Raw genomic sequence first — 22,879 nt, forward strand, 5'->3', positions numbered from 1 at the left:
CTTGTCCTATGTGTGGCCTACATGGTCTGTGGCCCTTATGGCCTCGGTTCTGTGTGGCCTAGTGGCCAATGTCCCTGTGACCTCATCTCTGTGTGGGCTTACGATTTCGTGGCCCTCGCGGCCTCATTCTATGTTCAGTGTGGTCTACTGTGACCATGTAGCCTAATGTGGCCTTGTCCCGTGGTCTTGTGGCCAGTTATGGCATTGGTTCCATGTGGCCTAAGGCCTTGTCTATGAGGGGTTTTGTCTCTGTGTGGCTTTAGCAGCCTTGTGGCCCAGCGGGCCTTGTCTCTGTGTGGGTCTAAAGGCCTTGTGGCACAAGTTGCCTTGTCCTGTATGTAAAAAATGGCCAGTGGTCTGTGGCCCTAAGTGGCGCGGTTCAATGTGGCCTAGTGGCCGTCGTCTGTGTGGCTTGTTCCGTGTGGTCTATAGTGGCCTTGTGGCACAAGTTGCCTTGTCCAGTATGTAAAAAATGGCCAGTGGTCTGTGGCCCTTAGTGGCGCGGTTCAATGTGGCCAAGTGGCCGTTGTCTTTGTGGCCAAGCGGCCTCGAGACATCGTTGCCTCGCTAAAAAATGGCCATGTGGTCTCGTGGTCCTTGTGGCCTGGTTTTGTGTGGCCTTGCGGCTTTGTCCTGTCTACTTTGTTCTATGTGAGGCACTAGAGTCCGTTGTGGCTGATTGCGGCCTTGTTTCTGTGGTCTAGCAAGGCCGTGTGGCCGGGCGGCCTTGTCTCTGTGGTCTATCATGGCCGTGTGGTCCAATGTGGCCAGTTTGCGGTCTAAGAAGGCCTGGTTTGTGTTCGGCCCTAGGTGGCCTGCTCTGTGTGGTCCAGTGAGGCCCAGCCCAATGTGGCATTGTCTGTGTGGTCCAATGAGGCCTGGCCCTACGTGGCTCTGTTCTGTGTGGTCCATCGCGGCCTTGTCTCTGTGTGGCCCAAGGTGGCCCGGCCCTACGTGGCTCTGTTCTGTGTGGTCCATCGCGGCCTTGTCTCGGTGTGGTCCAATGAGGCCTGGCCCAACGTGGCTCTGTTCTGTAAGGTCCATCGCAGCCTTGTCTCTATGTGGCCCAAGGTGGCCTGGCCCTACGTGGCTCTGTTCTGTGTGGTCCATCGCGGCCTTGTCTCTGTGTGGTCCAATGAGGCCTGGCCCAATGTGGCTCTGTTCCGTATGGTCCATCGCGGCCTTGTCTCTGTGTGGCCAAGGTGGCCCTGTCTCTGTGGTCCTATAACAGCTTGTGTTCCAATGACCTGTCCCTATGTACTAAGTTAGCCTCATTCACAGGGAAACTGGCTTCGACTAGACATAAGTATCTCGAAACATAACAAGTCGCTTTGAATGGAAACGTCAGCATGGATAAATGCTCATATACATACAGCAGCAGAACATAAATGCATAAGTGCATTATTCACGTCTTCTCATAGTACCTTTCAGGCTCACTATGACGAAGTCGCCTGTTAGTTATTGGCTATGAGGCTCTTCACATTCCATGTTCATGCTCTTTATTAACTCTCTTCTCTTTCTATTTTAGGATCTACAGGATTCAAGACTGGTGGTTATACTTTTCTTTACCGTTCTTTGGGGGTAGGCTCCGTCCTGGTGGAATTATCTTCCACCTATTTTTGGGGGTCGGCTGTGCCCCTGCCTTCGTCTTCAGGCAGGAAATGCAGAGTCCGGACCCTCGGATTGCGAGCTATGGACGGGGCCTACGCCAAAGAACTTTATTGCTTGCTGGCCTATCAATAAATGTATTTATTGTTACAGTATTTATTCTCCCGAGTCTTTCTGGTAGAACTGATATTATCAACTTTATAAGTGAAGAAGTTCATAAAGTCATTACTGCTGTGTTTCTTGGAAACTTCTGGGCTTGAAGCTTTCTTTTTCGTTAGTTTAGCCACTGTTTCAAATAAATACCTAGGATTATGTTTATTTTCTTCTAATAGAGTTGAAAAATAAGCAGATCTAGCAGCTTTTAAGGCCTCTCTGTAAGCAATCGAGCTCTCTTTCCATGATATCCGAAATACCTCTAGTTTTGTTTCTTCCAGGTTCGCTCCATTTTTCTGGCTGCTCTCTTAAGGGCCTAACTGTGTGCTCGTTGTACCATGGCGTTGGACTGTTTTCTTTAATCTTCTTTAAGCGCAACGGAGCAACTGTGTCTAAAGTGCTGGAAAAGAGAGAGTTAAAAGTTTCTGTTGCAATATCAAGTTCTTCTAAGCTATCCGGGAGGCTGAGATGATGAAACTGATTAGGAAGATTATTTATAAAGCAATCTTTAGTGGCAGAATTTATAGGTCTAACACATTTAAAACATGGAGTCGGCTTTGCAGCCTTTGGCTTAATGTAATTTACACGAGACTAGATCTGAGATGTCATCGCTCTGCTGCAGAATTTCGATGGCATCAACATCTATTCCATGTGATAGTGTCACGATACCACACACAGGAAACAGGGATCCAATAGCAGTATTTATTTAGGGTAATCCGTATTCACAAAAACCAGTCCAGGCAAGGGTCAAAATCCATAAGGCAATCCAAAACAAAAAATACATGAGAAACAAAACAAGAACAGGCAAGAACACAGAACTCCGAAGTGGTGTGACGAATAACAAGGACTCCATAGCAAACACTAAACAGGCAGGGTATTTATACACACAGAAACTAACAATCATGATGGGGAACAGCTGAGTGCAATGAACAGGGATGAGCGCAGACAAGGATTGTGAGGAATGCAGTTCCTAATGTGAATGACACCGTGGGGGAAGAGGACCTCTAGTGGACACCAGGGAACATAAACCAACACTTAGACATAACCCCCCCCCTCTACGGAGCAGCTACCAGACGCTCCAAGACGTAGAAACAAACAAAAAACAAGAGTCCAGGCGGGAGGTGGAATGGTGGAGGATCAGGGGGCGGGATGGGGGGCCAGGTCCATGAAGGGGAACAGAAACAGGGCCCAGGAACAATAACAAACAGGAACAGCAATCAGACACCGGCCCAGGAACAGCAACAGACACTGGCCCAGGAACAGCAACAGACACCGGCCCAGGAACAGCAACAGACACCGGTCCAGGAACAGTAACAGACACCGGCCCAGGGACAGCAACAGACACCGGCCCAGGGACAGCAACAGACACCGGCCCAGGGACAGCAACAGACACCGGCCCAGGGACAGCAACAGACACCGGCCCAGGTACAGCAACAGACACCGGCTCAGGAACAGCAACAGACACCGGCTCAGGAACAGCAACAGACACCGGGTCAGAAAAAAACACACACCTTAGGTCGGCGGCGGACATCTTGTCCGGAGACACTGGCTCGGCAGACGTGACGTGAACAGTCTCTGGATCGGCAGACGTGACGTGAACAGTCTCTGGATCGGCAGACGTGACGTGAACAGTCTGGATCGGCAGATGTGTGCTTCCTCCTTGCATGCAGAACCGCCAATACATAAAAAAGGAAGATCGCTCTCTTGGCCGTGGCAGGACTGATGATGGGCTGCTCGGGCACGGCCTCCAGGATGGCAACGGGCTGCTCGGGCACGGCCTCCGGGAAGACAGCGGGCTGATCGGGCAGGGCCTCTGGGTTCTTGAGGTGGCTGGAGGTCTTCCCCCTCCTCCGCCGTTTCTGATGGCGATGTGCAGACTCTGAGCTGGGCGGAATCAGCAGTGGATGGAGCTCTGGGCTGGACATCACCAGCCCAGGGTCGAGGAGGGACCGAAGTGGAGAGTGATGCCGGGACTCACCTCTAGTACCTCCTCTCCTACGACCTCCACGGGCCCCAGAAAACCTGGCCAACCGGGTTCCCTCCCAAGATGGACCGTCTCCGATGGAAGGGGGCTCGGGAGAATCTACAGCCACGGTCTCCTGAATTAGAGACACGCATCCAAACTTTAATTAAGGACAGTAAGTGTGCTCGAGCTTTAGATACTACTTTGGATGCGCCTAGCATAGTGAACTCTTTACATGATTCGGTTCCAGCTGAATTATTGCCTGTGCACCAAGGCAGATAGGTGACTGTCAGAGATCGCTCTAGTCGCTGATCAAAAAACCACTCTTCCGTTCCGATTACCATAACAAATCGATTTGCCCCACTCAGTGAAACATCCACTGAGAATTCTGTTGATTGTGCCCTGGTAATTGGTGATTCGATCACACAGAACGTGAAAATAGAGACACCAGCCACCATAGTCACATGTTTGCCGGGAGCCAGAGTGCCTGACATCAAAGCAAATTTAAAAGCGCTGGCTAATGCTAATCGTAAATTCTCAAAGATTGTTATTCACGTCGGCACTAATGATGTTCGACTTCACCAGTCGGAGATCACCAAAATTAATATTAAAGAGGTGTTTGAACTCGCAAGTACGATGTCAGGCACTGTAATTTGCTCTGGCCCTCTTCCTGTTCGCAGGAGTGATGAGATAGTTAGCAGATTGTGTTCACTCAATGGCTGGTTGTCTAAGTTGTGTCCGCAAAATAATATAGAATTCATAGACAATTGGAAACGTTTTTGGGGCAGACCTGACCTGTTGAAAAGAGATGGTATTCATCCCTCCTGGGATGATGCTGCTCTTCTCTCTAGTAATTTGGCTCATAGTCTTAGAGATAAAACATGACAATCTGGGGCTCAGGTCAGGAAGCATACAGACTGGCTAAACCAACCGTCTGCTAGCGGCCTCACATCACCAAGGTCAGATAAATCCCATCACATAGAGACTCTTTCACCTAGATATCATCATATAGAGACTGTGTCTGTTCCCCGAATTTGGAAATCCAAAAAACTGCCAAACCTTTCTAAGGTTAAAAATTTAATTGATGTTCAACAAATAAAAAACAGATATAATACAGCTGAGCAAACGATAAAGCTTGGGTTGTTGAATATTCGATCCCTTAATTCAAAAGCGCTCATAGTTAATGATATGATTTCAGATTATAACCTAGATGTGCTATGTTTGACAGAAACCTGGCTAAAACCAAACAATTACATTTATTTAAATGAGTCAACAATGAGTAGGTCCTGACACGTGTTGTCTAACTCCAATTGAGTTTACAATGTCTTTAAAAGCCAATCCCAATGCATCTTTATCATTATCTATGTGTATATTAAAATCACCAACAATTAGTACTTTATCTGCAGCCAGTACTAATTCTGATAGAAAGTCCGCAAATTCTTTGATAAAATCTTAATGATGCCCTGGTGGCCTGTATACAGTAGCCAGCAGAATTCTCAAATGTGATTTATTGTTTACACTATATATTTTTACATTAAGCACCAACACTTCAAAGAAGTATATTTAAAACTAGATTTCTTAGTGGTTTTGAAAATATTACTATAAATTTCCGCAACAATACTGAAATCATATCATTAACTATGAGCGATTTTGAAGTAAGGGATCGAATATTCAGCAACCCAAGATTTATAATTTGCTCATCTGTATTATATCTGTTTTAATTGTGTTCAATATTTGAATTGAAAGACATAATAAACTAAATAAAGTACAAACAGTATATAGCCTATATGCTAAAATATTTGTTATCTTTGCCTTATTTAGAATTTTAAACCTACTACAATTAAGTGCATTTTTATGATAGCAATAACCGTAAAGGGACTATTGTAATGGAGTAAATCAAATGTAGTCTAATATAGCCAATTACTAAGCTCAGATTCATCTTACCAGTTATAATGTAGTTTGTGCTTTTGTTATTATTTATTTTACATTTTATTTTAACTTCTGCTTTAAAAAGCTTTTTTATTTTTAGATTGTAATGTTCTTCTAATAACCATAAAAATGTACTACAGCTGCCAAATAAAACCAGAGAAAAATGTATTAATAAATCTTTAAAACTATCTAATTAAATATGTGGCACAAAACAATAATACATGTACAAGACCTACAAACGTGTTAAATTATATTGTATAATAACAATTCTTTATGAAAAAAAATTATATAATGTACCTTATTTTATATATATATATATATATATATATATATATATATATATATATATATATAAACGTTAACAAACATTTCATATTAAATATAATTTAACACATTTGTAGGTATATATTGTCTCATTTAATAGGCTACACCATGGTGACACTCTTGTCCCAAATAGTATTGCTTTACCAGATACTCAATATGTCCAACGCTGAGTGATTTTTCCCTGTTGCTCCTACACAAAATGTAACCACTGCTCACATCTGTAAGTAAATGAGTTTTTAATTATTTCCGAAATTCAACTGTGATTAACATTTAGAATAAATAAATAAAAAAAATCATATTTTATTTTACACATGGAGGAATACAGACATTTTCAGCTCTCAGGCGTCTTCAGTGTGTGAATACACGTGATCTTTTCAAACATGTTAATAACATCCGCCGACAAACTATATAAAACCATTACATTTATACAAGACATAAGTTTACACCAAACACATCAATGCAAAGTTTAACATTCCAGCAATCAAAAAATTAAAGGATTAAGTTTTTCATTACTTGCCACAGTCATCTTTGTCTGGCACACTCAGTCGCCTTTGGCTGGCACACTCGGGGACTGAAGATTTTTAGGATTACGTACTTTGTATTATGGCTTTTCTTAAACTGCTTAAGGGTAATATGACCAAAATAGCAGTAATAAAAATCATCAATTAGTAAATAGGCTTGTTAGTACACCAAAATGTTATACATTGTACAAAACCTTACAGATTTATAATCACAGCATAAATGAACAACCCCAACAACTATATACAATTTAATTTAATACAATTACAGTCACATGATCTATATGAAGCAAATCTCAAATGCTTAATATTTTATATCTTCTTCACCCATAAACCATACGCTCTAAAAAAATCATTCTCCCCTAAAGTATAAATTTAGACAAAGCATCAACATCGTAAAACTCTGTAAAGCTCCTTAGAAAAACACTATACAAACAAATTGACACACAAATATTATTATTACAATGCATGTAAATTAGTTTAGAGTTGTTTGGTGTCTTTATTTCCATCCACAGCTCCAGGTAAAGATGCTGCTTTTGCAGTTATCTCCTCATTCGTTCATAAATCGAGGGCCTTAGAAATGGAGAGACAAGAGATAAATCATGAAATATGAACAAGCTGACCAGTAGGATAGGATCAACATTTAGTATGCAATGTTCAAATGAAATTGTATAAATCATAAGAGAAATTTTGTGTTACTGGCTCGTGTCATATTACAGTTCTCATTATTTTATTGGTGCGTTCCAGTGTTAATTTCAGTCTTAACTTACCTGTGCAAAGTCTCCATAGAAAAGCCCTGGTCATTCAGAAGAATCTTCACCTCCTGGTTGCAGCGAGTCAGACGGTCATAATAATCTGTGCATTTTTGAGACGGTTTATTGCAAATGGACCTTCATAATCAGAAAGCACAAAGCACAGCATCAGTACAGAGTCTTTAGCAAACCTGATATTTGCTTTTAATTGAATGTAATCATTGTTTTAACAATTATTTGTGTGAGAAACAGACCAACATTTAAATTATTGAATTGTTAATGAACTAGAAGATCTAGGGTGGATGTAAAGAAAACTTAATTTATGTATAACAAATCTGAAACTTTTGATTTGCTCCTTACAAAAAGGTATTATGTGACTTCAGAAAACATGGAATATGTTGTTCTTTTATGGTGTTTTTGTCTCCTTTTTAAAGCTTGTAAGTTGAATTTACAGATCAGAAATTGCATGCAAAATCTATATAATGATAAACCAATACAAACCCGTTAATAGTCATCACACAACTTGGTCTTGTGTTTGTCCTCTGCAAGATCTTGATTCCATCCTCCTGTAATAAACCAGCTTCTACCCTAGATGTGGAAACACATTATACAGATAAAATGATTAAGATTGATAATGGCATTCTTCACATTTGCTTATTGCACATTAATTTAAACAATTCCATAACAGTTTAAATGGATGAAGGCCATGAACTACAGATGGGCGGATTCATTTGCTTTGTAAGGTTATCTGATATAGCAAGAGCATTGCAAAATTGCTAAACTGCCAACATAAACAAATAGAAATAAAATATTAATAAAATAATAATACATTAATATCAATCAATCAAATTTTATGCTGGTTGCTGGTAATAAAACAGTTTTGGTTCATTTTATTTCTTGTCCAAACAATGGGAGTCAATGGGATCTGAAACTGTGTGTTAAACAAGCATTCTTTAAAATAACTTATTTTGTGTTTCTCAGAGGAAAACAGTTTTGGAACAACATGAATGTGAGTAAATGATGACAGCATTTCCCACTTTGGATGAACTATCCCTTAGAATATTATATACTCAGTTCTTATGAACAGACAAATTCACATAGAAACAGGACAGAGGTGATTTCAGATGTTTCTCACGTGAGTTCGGTTAGACTGGGGCAGATCTGGCTCATCTGGAGGATCCAAACTGACCACATCTCAGTTAGACACTTCACTTTAATTTCCATCTTTTTCAGGTTAGAGAAGGAAGAGAGAAATGACAGTAATGCATCTGAATCCCTTTGGTGAATTATCTGAAAAAGTCTGGTCCAGTCGATGTTGATTATCACTGAGTGTTGAAAGGTGAGACTGAATGATCGCAAATCCGGATGGTGAAGCAGGAGAATCTCTATGCAGATACTATTAAAACAAATAAAATGAATAATAGTTAAGTTGTCATTGTGTCTAAAAGTCAATCATTTCTTTCAATATCTTTTTGTGAAATTTATAAATTTTTTAAAATTATGATTAATTGGTGGTTTGTTGGGCACCAGCCAATATTTGTGTCAAGAATGGAACAGGAGTCAGACATGTGGTAAGTGAAATAGTGTTTATTTACAGGGTTGCGGATCCAGACAAAGATATGGTGAGTATTCAAACAGTTGATAATCAGATGGGAACTTAGCGGAAGGATAATCAGAGTCTGTTACAGATGCTGATGGAGAATCACTTGGAATGGACTGAAGAGGGTACACGAAGTAAGGGGTGATGGGGGTCGTCGAATGGATCTCAGGTAAGTAGCAGGTAAGTAGCATGAGTGAGTCTGTGTGTCAGAGACGAGACCAGACAATGAGTGTGTGAAGTCGAATATAAAGGGAGGTGGAATGATGAGGTGCAGGTGATGATGATTAGAATTCGGGAGACAATGAACGAGTGGGAGGAGTGAGTGAACGAGTGGGAGGAGTGAGTGAACGAGAGGGAGGAGTGAGTGAAGCTGGTGGAATCCTGACAATTTGCATCATTAGCAATAGTCAAAAAAGATAAAAAAGTGTGTACCTTATTTTTTTAACTGTTTTGGGTGACCAATTTAGTTGCATTATTACTATTAGAATTATAATCTATTACAATTACAATCTATTAGATTGCGGTGACCAAGTATGCCAGATAAACGGGAGAACAAGATGATGATATAATTGGTTATCCAAATTCTATTAATCATACAATTATTTCTGGTTATCATGAGAGAAAAACTATTTGATGAAAAGAAAAAAGTCACTTGTCCTTCACCTGAACGGCTCTTTGATGATTGACAGATCAAGGAAGTGAGGATTATGGATATACTTTATTTGGCAGGTGCTTACACTAACAACACTAACACTGCAAAACAAAGCACAGAAAAAATATACATGAACCTTAAAGTTAAACAAAAGCACATTAAAGGATGATAGCATGTGTGCATAAAACACGTCAAATGTATAAAATATATTTTAAAACATTACCGCTGTGAGCTCAGGGTGTGTCCTCTCGTGAGAGTGTTGATCAGTTCAACGAAATCAGAGTCTGATGGATCTTCTATAATCAATCTTTAAAATCAAATCCAGAACATCACTGTACAGACTAATTAAGTTTAACTTGCAATAGCTAATAAGAGATTAGATATGAATTACATCCACCAAATGCATTTACCTTGCTTCTTTAAACTTGTGAAGTACAGGCAAAATCATAGACAAATCTTCCGATGTTAAATACAAATGAGAAATTTCTTCAATGCTCTGACAGCACTGAGAGCAGTACAGCAGGGCACAGACGTCGGTTCTTCTGAGGGATTGCCCATCTAGTTTAATCTTTTTCCAGGATCCCATTGCTTCTTTCACAAAGTCTCCTTCATGAAGTTCATAGAGACAGTGAAGAACAAAAAATACTGCTGTCGAAGACAAGGAACAGCCTTTAATCTTTTCCAAAATCCATTCTTTCAGATGATCCTGTGTTTTTGGACGAATTAACAGACCATGTTCTATAAGTGTGGATCTCACTTTCTCATTCAACAAGCCAAATGCAAATTGCACCACAGCTGCAAAACGTGGTTTTGAGGAACTATCCATTATAAGTTTCCTCAGGGACTCTTCTTCATCCAGAAGGACATAGTACAGAGCAGTGAAGAACTCCTGAAAGCTGAGATGCATGAAACTGAACATCGTCTCCTGGTGGATTCGTCTCTTAAACAGGAACTTGCACAAGAATGGATTTCCAGCAGGGTCTGAAATGGTTTCATTCACACTTTTCTCATCCAGCAGGACTTGCTGTTCCTGCATCCCTCTCTCTGCCAGCTGACCCAGACTCCTCAGCAGGGTCGGGACGGACTGACTCAAATCCTGGCAGTGATGCTTCAGAAGAGTGCACACAAAGTCCACGTAGATGGAGGTGGTGGTTTCCAGTCCGCTGGTCTTATGTGCACCATATTTGAATCGCTCCTGGATAGTTGTGCAAATGATCCAGCAGACGACAGGGATTGAGCAGGCAGTGATGAGGGATTCATTTGCCTTCACATATGTATAAGCCTTCTTGTGAAGTTCCTCATTTTGAAAATAATACTTCCGGAAGTACTCCTCCACCCCCTTTTCTGAAAATCCCACAATCTCAGAGAAACGCTGAGGTCCTTTGAGCAGATTACTGAGTGTGTCCGTAGCTGTAGATCTGGAGGAGACCAGCAGGAAAGACTCTGGCAGGATTCGACCCCTCAGCAGGGCACAAAGAGTGTCCACAGGTCGGGCTTTCTGAAGCAGATCAGTGTGTGCTGACGTGTCATTAATGTCCTGTGGGAGTTTCAGCTCATCAAATCCATCAATGACCACAAGCACCTTCTCTGGCGACTGCTGTAAAATCTGTGAGATCTCATCTGATGTTAAACTACAACTGCAGCTCAAGATCTCCACCAAACTCTTCTCGCCTGGAATGCGATTTATTTCTTTACACTTTAAGTGGAACACAATATCAAACCGCCCTTTGTAGAGGTCACCAGATGCCCAGTCCATCATGATCTTCTGCACAGTGAAAGATTTCCCGTTTCCAGAATTTCCCTGCAGTATCACAGAACTGGGACTGATCCCGCTGTCATCTGGGTCGAACAGAGAGCTGAGCTGGACAGAGTCTCCACTGCTCCTGGAGCTGAGGACCTGCTGGAAGCTCTCTCCACTGGAGCGGATCTCTTCTTCTCGCTCTATTCGATCTCTATGTTTCTGAAGGATCAGAGGTTGTGTGAAGCGCTCAGACAGCAGCATATGTTCACCAGGCAGTGAGTTATACTCAGTCACATACTGATACTCGCTGCAGATCCGCTTCATATATTTGTCAATCACTGGGCTGATTTCTGTAGAAACGGTCAATGTTCAAAGAGTTACATTGAGATGGATGGAGTGCAATATTTAAAACATATTATTATAAAATTCATCAGTCACCTGAGAAATGTGTTTTTTTAAAGCGTTTGTGGTGTCCTGTGGAGCCTGTAGAACATTAGACACACTTGATTAACACATTAATTGATTTATTAATTTATATATTGATTAAGGCATTTCACATATATTTTCAAACATTTTACATCAATCTATCAAAAAAAGAAGCAATTTTCTACTTCCAGTTTGAAAAGCAAAGACTCTCAGACTCCCAGCTGATCCACATCTACCTATAGGAATATGATGCGCATCACTGTTTTCATATATAAGCTCCAGTATTATCAGCAGCTGTCGCGTTTCTCAGGAGCGAGTTACCCTCCTCCCTCCCCAGCTCCACCTCTCAGGATTTGGCATTCTGATTCCCCTTTGAGTCAGACTAAGTTCTCAAATTATGTTGTACATTAAAATATTGACATTAATGATATCTGCAATACATTCATATTGGTTCTGTTCTGTTTACCCTAAAGGGTGTTATTGCTGCTCTCCTGCTCTTATCCATGCTAGGCTGCCCAGAACAGAACCAGACCACCAATCCCAAATACATGCTAATTGTCAATCGTTTTTGACGATAGTGGTCCTGACAGAAATAAGTTAACAAGATGGAAAGTTAAGACAAAATATTTAAGGTTTCTACAAGAGCTTCTGCAATTTGTGCAATGCCTGTTAAAGTACATATTTTAATAGTACATATCTCAGTACCTACTGTAGGTCTAGACACATGTGGTATAATAGCCAGAATTACTTACTTAAGTCTCTAAACAGAGGTGGCTCGTGGATTTCCAGTCTAGAATAAAAGGCAGACTTAACCTTGTCTCCTCCAGAGTGCAACACTTTATAAAACTCTCTCATTTTCTCCTGGTTAGTAACTGCTGCTTCAATCTTACAGTACGCCTCATATTCCAGCATGCCACGGGACTGCAACTCATCCGCTATCGGCATCACCGTATTTACTCTCTGGACAAGTTTCGGCCAGTGTGCGTCCACAAACCGAGCACCTGGTAGAGAGATAATAACATGATAACTGCTCACAAGGAAGAACGTGATTTCAAAAGATTGAAGAACGGCATATTCTATAGTGTAGCAAGTACTTATTTGGGCCACTTCAATAATTTCATAATCAGTGTAACGCAGATTTTTTTTTCATATGACTATCTCTGCTTTTACTGTGGTAACTACTTACGCTCTGAGTCTTGGTCCATGGTGTCTCATAAGTGTCTATGACGTGTTGTAGAGAGCTGTCTTAAGTTGTCCTCTAGGAGATGAAACATAATGCACATAGTGTGAGATGGTTGAAGAGAGCTTTTGTGTCTCATGGTTAAAGATTACACTATTGGTATGCAGTAAATTAAGTGGCATGTACAAACATTAATCTAACATGCACAACCCAAATTTGGCCATTACTGAATATACAGTCACAAAACAAAATGGTAGAGACATAGGAGGTTGATTAATTTTCTCTGATAAATAAATGTATCAGTCAACTTCTGCTTTTGACTCAGTATTGTCAAATTTCATATTGTATAGTTCTGTCATGACATGGCATGATAATGGATATATGTAGAGATATAGTGCAGGCTCCAGTCCCTGACCAGAACCCAGCGGTTAAAACACTGACAAAAATAAACCTAAGTCTGACCCAAATATTGAATATCACAATTCACTCTAAAAAATAATTCAGTAGCTTAGTAAATATCACAGTAATAGTTAACTTAATAAAATCTCTGAACATCATTTACTTGATAGTTTGAGTTGAACATACAAAAATAATTAACTAAATCCAACAGTTAATTTTGTCTAAAATTTTCAGTTATATTTAAGTTTTTTCCACTAAAAGAATTTAATATTTGACTAACCAATTATTTATTTAAAATATACTTAATCTATTTGTGAAATTTCCATCAAAATATTTTGAGAATGGATAATTAAACTGATCTGTTTCTATTGGACTATTGCAATTCTTTATATTATGGAATAAATTCAACTACTCTAATACGTCTTCAAATAGTCCAAAATGCAGCAGCGAGACTTTTAAAAGGCATTCGCAAACGGGAACATATTACCCCGATTTTAGCATCCCTCCACTGGTTGCCGGTTCGCTTTAGGGTTGATTTTAAAATTCTTCTATTTGTCTATAAGTGCCTAAATAACCTTGCTCCTCTCTATCTGTCTGAGCTCTTAGAGCATTACAATCCTTCCAGAGTTCTTAGGTCAGGCACACAGAAACTTTTATCTATACCACGGTACAGGTTAAAACACAGAGGTCAACGTGCCTTTGCCATTGCAGGCCCGACATTATGGAATAGCTTGCCTATTCACGTTCGTTCTGCACCTGACTTGTCAGTTTTCAAGTCACGCTTGAAAACACATTTTTACTCAATTGCTTTCAATAACCTGTAATTTGTTTTTAAATTTCCTTTTCTCTGTCTGTTGTGTTATATTATACTGCCTTGTAAAGCACATTGGACAGCCTGTCTGTATAAATGGTGCTATATAAATAAATTTTGACTTGACTTGACTTGACTTGTTTCAAAAACCACAAATATTACTTTATTCAAATCAATATTATTCATATTTAACACATACATAAGAAATTGAGTAAGTTTACTCAATTAAAACAATGCGCCCCTCCCCCACCCCCTGGTACTGGTATCATGTACCGGTGGTTGTATGGAATATTTTTTACAAAGGTTTAAAGGAAATGAAAAAGTTAATATTACCCATAAATAAAAACAGTTGATATTAGCCTACTCATATATTGTTTTTTTAAATGTTGTTCCCCAATTACCGTAATTCTACTTAATTTTATTTGTTAATGTACCAAATGCAGTTACTCAGATCTACTTATTTTTTTTACTTACATTTACTCAGTTCATACAGTGTATGCAATTTATTTCACTGCTTTCAAATTAAATCAATATTTTTAAGTGCAAAAATGTTTCACCAAAAAAATTTAGTAAACCATGGTTAAACTTTTTAGAGTGTTGTTACCATCTATTTGCATTAGTTTATATCCAGCTGGTCACTTTTATGCATTCATTATGCAGTGAAGTTGCATATTTAAAGCTAGAGACGCAAGATAACAAACTGATATGTTTATACAGCCGACAGAAACATACAAACAAATCAGAAAAGCATTCGATTTCAGTTCTTTTTCCATCATCACTTTAATACATTTTGTTATTTTGATTAGATAATCATCAAGTGTTATAAAATAGTAACATACTATTTATGTCATTTCAATGCTCTGGCATTGTAGATATTTAAAGTTGGCCATCTTTAAGCATAACTGTTTGGATTTATATGAAATGATAACAATTACAATAAAATCCCATATTACAATAATTAACCATAGTTAATACACTATGAACTAACATGAACGATCATGGTACAATTGTATTGCTCAAATATTAATACATGCTGTAAAAATGTATATTGCATAGTGCACATAGTTCATGTAAGCTAGCTAATAAATCCTTGTTAACAAATTGGACTTGCAAAGTGTTATAGCTAAATAAACACACATTTGACATAATATTTTAATGTTTCGATTATTTTGCCATTAGATGGCAAATGCTTTGAAGAAAGTACCAGTGTGGGAGTATTTTACGGAAGTATTGCCAGGGAAAGCACAGTGTAATATCTGTGACAAAATAATCAGCATGTGAGAATCAACATCTACAGGTAAAAATACTACGAACATGTGGAGTCATGTGAAGCACATACATCCAGAAGTCCATGAAGAGGCTCGAGGAAAAAGGGGAGAAAGATCCTTCTCAGCCATCAGTGTCTCAACTGTTTGAAAGCAAGACAGGGTGGAAGGATACAGATCCAAGGTCTATCAAAATTGATGTCGCCATCACTGAAATGATTGCCGCTGACAACCAACCATTTTCAGTGGTTACAGACCTTGGATTTAAAGGTCCCCTGACATGAAATTTTCACTTTCTGAGGTTTTTTAACATTAATATTAGTTCCCCTAGCCTGTATTTGGTCACCTCGTGTCTAGAATTTACAATCGGTGTAAACCGAGCTTTGGCTATTTTTCTCTTCTCTGCAGCTCAGACGCGCTGATCTTGAATCTCCCCATTATGACGTCATAATGTGGAAAGGTTACCTCCCCTTTCTCTGCTTTGCCCGCCCGGAGAATTTGGCTCGCCCATGAGAAAACGAGCTAGGAACAGGAAGTACGAACGCGCCGGCGCGATTTTAGTTTTTCCTAGAGAAATAGCTTTGAGATTTGAGTTTTTCCTCGAGAGATATCATGGCTTGCAAACGAGCAAAGCATGGCAGTTGATCAGTGTTCGGATGTACAAATGAACACAAAAGTATTTTTTAGTTCCTTCATCCGAGCCTCTGAAGAAACAATGGGTTAATTTTATTTTCTCTGGAAATGCGCCGACACAACTTCCCAAAGTTTTGTATGGTCCAAACATTTCACAGACGGCTGTTTCCTCAACTCGATGAACGTCTGAAAATAAATCGATCGAGCTACCAAGCAAAATTTCTGATGTGTAGCCTAATTGTTCAAGTCTCAGACAGGTAAGTTAATCTTTCTCTCAAAATCGTTCAATACTGTTTATGCATCAGTAAGTCAAGCCAGTGACTAAAATATCAACTTCACATCGTTTCTTTTAGTAGGATGAAAATAATCTTATTTAAATTCTGAACAAATTATACAGAAAGCGATCAAAGAACAATCTTTCCACACAGCGCGAGTTTATCTGGACAACTCGTTATGAACTCAATGACGAACGTTACACTGCACAACGAAGCTCTTACTGTTTGTACATCATCGTGTTTGCATTGGTGAAAGCATTACAGAGAGTGCAGAAACTGCGTTGCAAAGATAAGATCTTCATTCTAGCAATCAATAGACTGTCATCTGCTTGCTCAATGCTCATCACGGTAACATTTTATGTGATGGGAATAGATCTAAATACTTTAAAAACTTCTCACGATTCGTTAATCTCGATAGCTGTAATAGTAAAAACGTATAATAGCTGTAGTAAAAGTATTCGAGAAAGTTTCGCATGTAATAGCTATTTCATATGCAAGCATGTCAGCCAATCACAGCAGTGGCTGGCTACACTGAATCCCACAGCAGACGCCCCTTCAAACAGAGTGTTCAAATCAGAGGCTAAAATCAGGCTAGGAAAATTGCCTTTTATTTCTAAATTATGACTATTTTTGATCTAAAAAACATACTAACATTATAAGGGCAACCCAGGAAACATTATAAAATAATAAAATAACCCCATGTCAGGGGACCTTGAAGAGGTTCATGTCCTTTATGGAACCGGATTAAAAATGAGAAGTTCTACAGAACAAAGATGCTTGAAGAAACATATTCCAGAGTTTTGACAAAAGTGAAAAGTGTAGTGACGAAGTCATGAATTATGTGGCTGTTGTTCCTTTTTTTGGCCATGTGTGGTCCTCAGTGTTCTTTTTTTGTTGTTGTTGTTTTATGCCTGCCACATGTTCTCATTATTGATTTATTAGTTTCACCTGAACCTTGTTAAGCTGCCTATTTAAACCCCCTTTTTTCTTGAGTTCTTTGCTCAAAACCATCAGCATGGCCAGCTATCATGAGATACCTTAAAGAAACAGACTTATTTGATCGAATTTAAGAATAACTAAGAATATATGTATAGGTTTTTTTTTGTTTTTTTTTAGTAGAAATCCGCATTGAAGCTCCACACCCCAAACAGTTGGTGGCGGTAATGCACTAAATTGGTATGCCAACCGCCAATAAAAGAAGAAGAAGAAGAGTTCTTTGCTCAGTCTTGAGTTGACACTGGTGCAGTCTTGTTTGACTATACCTGTCTGTGAGTTATTATTCAGAGTATTTTTGTTTGTTACCGACCTGTACATGCCTGTTTTTTGGATTATGAGTTTTGAGTTTCTGACTGAGATAGTGGGCTCTGACCTTTGCCTGGATTATTACTTTTTGTGTTTGCCATTCCTTGTTGGATACTTTTGCCCTGCTTTTCAAGTAAAGCCCTTGAACTGAGTTATTGTCTCTGCCTCTGCATTTTGAGTCAAATACACCACATTGTGGCACCAAGGTAGTGCTTTGCCCTGGTACACAGGAGACCCGGGTTAGATTCCCAGTCGGACGTAACAGACGAAGGACAAGGCCCCATTCATGGCCTTCACAACTGACTGTTGGTCTGGAACTACAGGGTCCCTGATGAGCCGAACTGGGCATTTAATTTCTGAGGACTGGTCTAGAAAGCAAGTGGTGATAAATGTCAAGCCCATGACTGGATCACACACAGCCAGTTATATTCAAGAAACCTTCCTGAACATGTTAGAATATTTGGATATTGTAACACACCGTGTTGTTCTTGTCCTAAGAGATGCGGGAGCAAACATGGTAAAATGAATGAACCTGGCTGAACTTCCTGATTTAAGCTGCACTGCTCACACCCTTCAGCTCATTATCAATGATAGACTATCTTGTCAGAGAGCTGTCCTCAACATTATTGCCATATTAAAAAGCAGTGCAACTCACTTTGGCCACTCTGTATTGGCCAAACAGAGGCTAAGAACCATTCAGGAGGAGCTGGGTGTCCCAAAGCACAACATCATCCAGGCCGTCCAGACTCGATGTAACTCAACACTTCATATGCTCCAAAAAGAATGTATGAACAGAGACGGGCACTGAATGTGTACGCTAGTGAACATGGGCATATCAGTGGCTTATCTGCCACACAGTGGGACATTGTCAGTAACCTTATTGACACACTGGTTCCCATAGAAGAAGTCACAATGGAGATGAGCAACTCTGAGTCTTCAGCAAGATGCATTATCCCCAGTGTGTCTGTTCTGATGTGGCGCTCAGATGACGCTAGAAAACCACACAGTGATCGTGACCGTGTTCTCAATTTTGTGTCAACCGAATAAAAAATCTTGTGTTTATCTGAAGAAAGTAAGTCAAGGGGACGGCATGAGGGCGAGTAAATGATGGAAAATGTGTCCTTTCCGACCCTGATGTGTGAACTGAAAGTAAATGTGGCTTGAAAAAACCCAACAACATTCAATATCTTCATATGAACTGGCAAGCAGTCTGGCTGGATCTGAAGCCGCTGGTCTCATTCTTCACGACACACACATCTAACGCCGGCTCTAATGATGAGCTGGGGTCTCCTTTATAAACCTGGCCACAAAGGTTGTGATCTATTAAAAACAAATTTGACGGGACTGTAATACTTGTAATAATCAAATACAGCATTTTCTGACCACTAATAAGACTATACAGTTCACCATTGCAGACTACACTGTGACAGATAAAAAATAAACCTGAAAACAAGATACAAACTCTGCTCACACACACAACCATGCCATAGAAACTCACACAGGAAAATGTGGCCGTCACAGGAAGAAAGATCTACACTGTGACACAACAAACATGTGTTGTAGCTGCACAAATACACACAAATACAAGAAAACACACATACAATAACTGCTCTTCTTATTAGGAGAATGCAAGAATATGGATTACTCTTTTTTTAAATTTGTAGTATTTCCATTTTTCTTTAGGTGAAACTTCCTTTTTTACACTGTATTCTGTCTATTCTATCTGTATGTAAATCAGCTGTAAATGCTGTGAGGAAATATAAATCTATAGTGTGAGAATTTGTCATGCTAATAAAACACAAATCTTAAACAATCGAGGTGAGAGTTTGATTATTCCCTCAGCTCTTCCTGATGTACGGTGTACATTTTAGGACATCCTCAGACATATGAAAACAAGGCATCATGCCTCAGACTAAAAGGCTTCAGTCATTGACAAAACGGCATCGCGCCTCAGACTGAAAAGCTTCAGGTCTCAGGAAAAACAATGTCAGGTGTCAGGTCTCATACAATTAGGCATCAGAAGAAACAGCCTAAGACAAAAAAGCATCAGACTAAAAGGCATCGGACGAAACGGCATCAGACAAAACGGCCTCAGACTAAAAGGCATCAGACAAAACAGCCTCAGACTAAAAGGCATCAGACAAAACAGCCTCAGACAAAAAGGCATCAGACAAAACAGCCTCAGACAAAAAGACATCAGACTAAAAGGCATCAGACAAAACAGCCTCAGACTAAACGGCATCAGACTAAAAGGCATCGGGCGAAACGGACTCAGGTGGAGTTTAGAGGTTCGCATTGCCCCGCCCCATGTGACGTCACGTCGTTATTTTTCGACATAATATCTGTTATTTCGATATAATAATCTCGTTATTTCGACATAATAACTTGCTATTTATAATGGTTTTCTATGGGAGGAAAATGCTAAACGTTCAATCAAATGCGTTGCGTTCATATTCTGGGCCCATCTGATTTTTTGTAGTATAGCCTTTATTATGATATTAGTATCAACTAAAATCAAATATGATTTTAGTTTCAACAAAATAATAATTTTAGTATCAACTATCAACTATAGTGTCAACTTCCCACGACTTACCCTATAACATTTACATTACATTTACATTTAGTCACTTAGCAGACGCCTTTGTCCAAGCAAGCGAGTCATCGTGGAGAGGCAAAAACAACACAAGTACTCAAAATACAAAGTTCAGGCATTGCTCAGAGTAGCAGAAGCCAGACAAGGGAGGATTAAAAGGAAACAATTTGTTTTTTATTTTTTTATGAGGTTAAGTGCTCACAGAAGAGATGAGTTTTCAGCTGTCTTTTGAATGTTGTCAGGGATTCTGCATTCCGGATAAAGGTGGGGATAAAATAAATATAAATAATAGTTCAAAGTAATATGCCTTTACTGAACCAGTCAGTTTAGAATCACTCGTAACTCAGGATGGGAAATGAGAGCGGATGTTGTTCGTTAACAAGAAATTATTAAAGTTATGGCATGAAACGGAAGTTGTTATTGTGATGTTTGTGGAAGTGAAACGGCTTCTCAGATGAGAAAAAATTGTGGTGCGGGACTTGATTTTGTTGATTTTAGGTGTGGTCGTAACGTTATCATGACATTTTCATTCAATACTTTATGTAGCTACTACTTAATACAGCGTCTGTTTGTACAAGAATAAAGTGATAAACACAACATAAGCCTATAGTATTTGAATACCAATGTATGGGTCTATGTTTTTAACCAGTTTTATTTTGCTAAAGATGACACAATATAACATTGCGATTCGTGACTACATGCCTGAAATTAGTTTTTACTGTTATAAAAATACAGATTTGTTAGATTCGCAGCGCTGAATTAAAGGGACACCAGGCAGGAATCCCATTTTTGTCAAACAGCGACCCCTAGAGTCGCTGTGGAGTACTTGTATTTAACGTTACTGTCGTAAATAGGCTACCACTGACATGGCGTGTTACATAGTATACAATAGTACATTGTGTTTAATTTGTCGTTTAATGGGATCTAATATATGTTGTTAGTGGTGAGAATTTTGACGTGATTAAATACATAGATCTGACAATGTACTTTAATGGTCCAGAGGCAGAACTTTTGCCAAGTGTGTCAGAGGTTCTGGGTTCTAATCCGTACTAGTAGTATAGTTTATTTTCCTCATCAAAACCGATTGTTTATTAGTGGTTGTATTTCAAGCAGGGACACGTTTTTTGTGCATTAGGTTTTGTGATTTCACCGTAACAAATATAGAGTCTCTCCGCAACGGATTGAGGCGCGCGTTTGTGTGAAGACTGTGCACGTCACAACAGAACACTGTATCCGCGCCACTGATCGCAGCGGCAACAAGCACTTTGTCTTTGGTCACTTGATTTCAAAAACAACACATTTCAGATCGCCTCTTATTTAACAAACGAACGAAATGAATGCTCTACTAGAGTTACCTGGAGATGTTTTATTTGTTTGTATTGGTACATCCGTGCCACGAGATGTTTCAATGGGGACATATAACACCCGCAAATTACGCCTATGCTCGTGTCTGACTCCTCGCTCGGTCAGTCTGCCGTTTCCTCTTTCTCTGTTCCTCCGACAATGCTTTCTGCATCTTATATGCCGGCTCAGCCATGACGATAGTGTGACAAACTCCATCCCTCTCTACCTTCCTGGATGGGGGCGTGTATGTGTGCAGTGCCGTAAAGGAATATGTTACATCGCGAGAGCTGATATCATGCGATACTTCCTGACGCTGAAGCCGGCGGCCCGCCGCACCAAAGTTGCAAGTGAGATTTTTCCGCTCACAGGCACCAGGGGGGGGCGAGACGGCCACCATTCAACCCGAAAGAAGTCATATAACCATTTCAATAACTCTGAAGCTGTTCAGTTAAGCTAAAAAAACTGCATAGAATCCCTTTAAGTCGAACATGCCTATTGTCCTATTTGTTGCTGATCTCACGTGACGTCACGTGAGTGACAGGTTGCTCTCACATCAAGAAACAAGAATTGAGATTTCATGGTGACTTTCAGTAAATAAATCAATCACTCATAACACACACAAAAAATTGCCGCTTACTGGCACATATCGTTTCTTCTCATGAATCAATCTTTTTGATGAATAGATTAAACAGAATCTATATCCAATACTCAGTAGCAAAAAATAGTAACAATAATAAAACACATTATGCGGCGCGTCTAATCGCGGTTTTGAAAAACAATAACAATATCGATCGTGTAAGTGAGAAACTCATCTCGTGACTGCGAGGCTTCATTTCAGAAAAGTGATCAATAAGTTACGGTCCAGTCTTGTTCTTACCTTCAGTGAAGTCGGCATAGTATTCACGGTGAAGATATCAAGGCTTTGTCACGAATATTTATTTGTAACATTCATTTATACACTAGAGATCGAAAGTAGCCTAGTTTGTGGACACGCCTTTCCTGAACTCTTCTGAACTTCCGTCCTTTTTATAAGACAGCCCAGAATGCTAGTTTCGTTATGTAATTTCGTTAGTTTTGTTTTCGATATTCCTCCTCACACATGTAGAGACAAACGGCGAAGGATCATCTCTCCAAAATAGTATCGCTGTAAAACGTGAAAGGCTGATAATATTCAACAAGTTTTTTCTACCGCATTTATATGGAGGTAGTTTTGTTTCTTTATTATTCAATCAAAAAAAATATTTTCAATTAAAAAAACCTTCACTTCAATAAAAGAAAAACTTTTCAATCAAAGAAAAAAAGTATTTGAATCCAAAAGTATATTTGAGACTCAAAAAAATGAATTTGAACACTGCTTTTCTTTGATTGAAAATGTTTTCTTTGATAGAAGTCAGTTTTGTTTTGTTTAAAG

At 39.5% G+C, this 22,879-nt stretch overlaps 1 protein-coding gene across 2 annotated transcripts; it reads right to left on the minus strand.

Annotated features, from left to right (window-relative positions):
• Positions 1-6,196: 6,196 nt before the first annotated feature.
• On the minus strand, positions 6,197-22,527 carry LOC143741237 (NACHT, LRR and PYD domains-containing protein 1 homolog). Of its 2 annotated transcripts, XM_077233660.1 has the most exons (12): positions 22,346-22,498; positions 12,853-12,924; positions 12,557-12,667; positions 12,419-12,456; positions 11,679-11,723; positions 9,910-11,590; positions 9,723-9,806; positions 9,511-9,600; positions 8,383-8,643; positions 7,749-7,835; positions 7,266-7,385; positions 6,197-7,068 (listed from the first exon to the last, which is right to left on the minus strand). In XM_077233660.1, the coding sequence occupies exons 6-12, from the start codon at positions 11,562-11,564 to the stop codon at positions 7,038-7,040; spliced, it is 2,328 nt and encodes a 775-aa protein (XP_077089775.1). In that variant the 5' UTR covers positions 11,565-11,590; positions 11,679-11,723; positions 12,419-12,456; positions 12,557-12,667; positions 12,853-12,924; positions 22,346-22,498; the 3' UTR covers positions 6,197-7,037. The 2 variants fall into 2 exon arrangements, with proteins under 2 accessions (XP_077089775.1, XP_077089774.1); XM_077233659.1 differs by having other exon boundaries at positions 12,419-12,667; positions 22,346-22,527.
• Positions 22,528-22,879: the final 352 nt, after the last annotated feature.

The sequence above is a fragment of the Siphateles boraxobius genome, unplaced genomic scaffold (genome assembly GCF_051911475.1).
Source record: "Siphateles boraxobius isolate OS27281-9 unplaced genomic scaffold, OSU_SipBor_1 180, whole genome shotgun sequence".
NCBI lineage: Eukaryota > Metazoa > Chordata > Actinopteri > Cypriniformes > Leuciscidae > Siphateles > Siphateles boraxobius.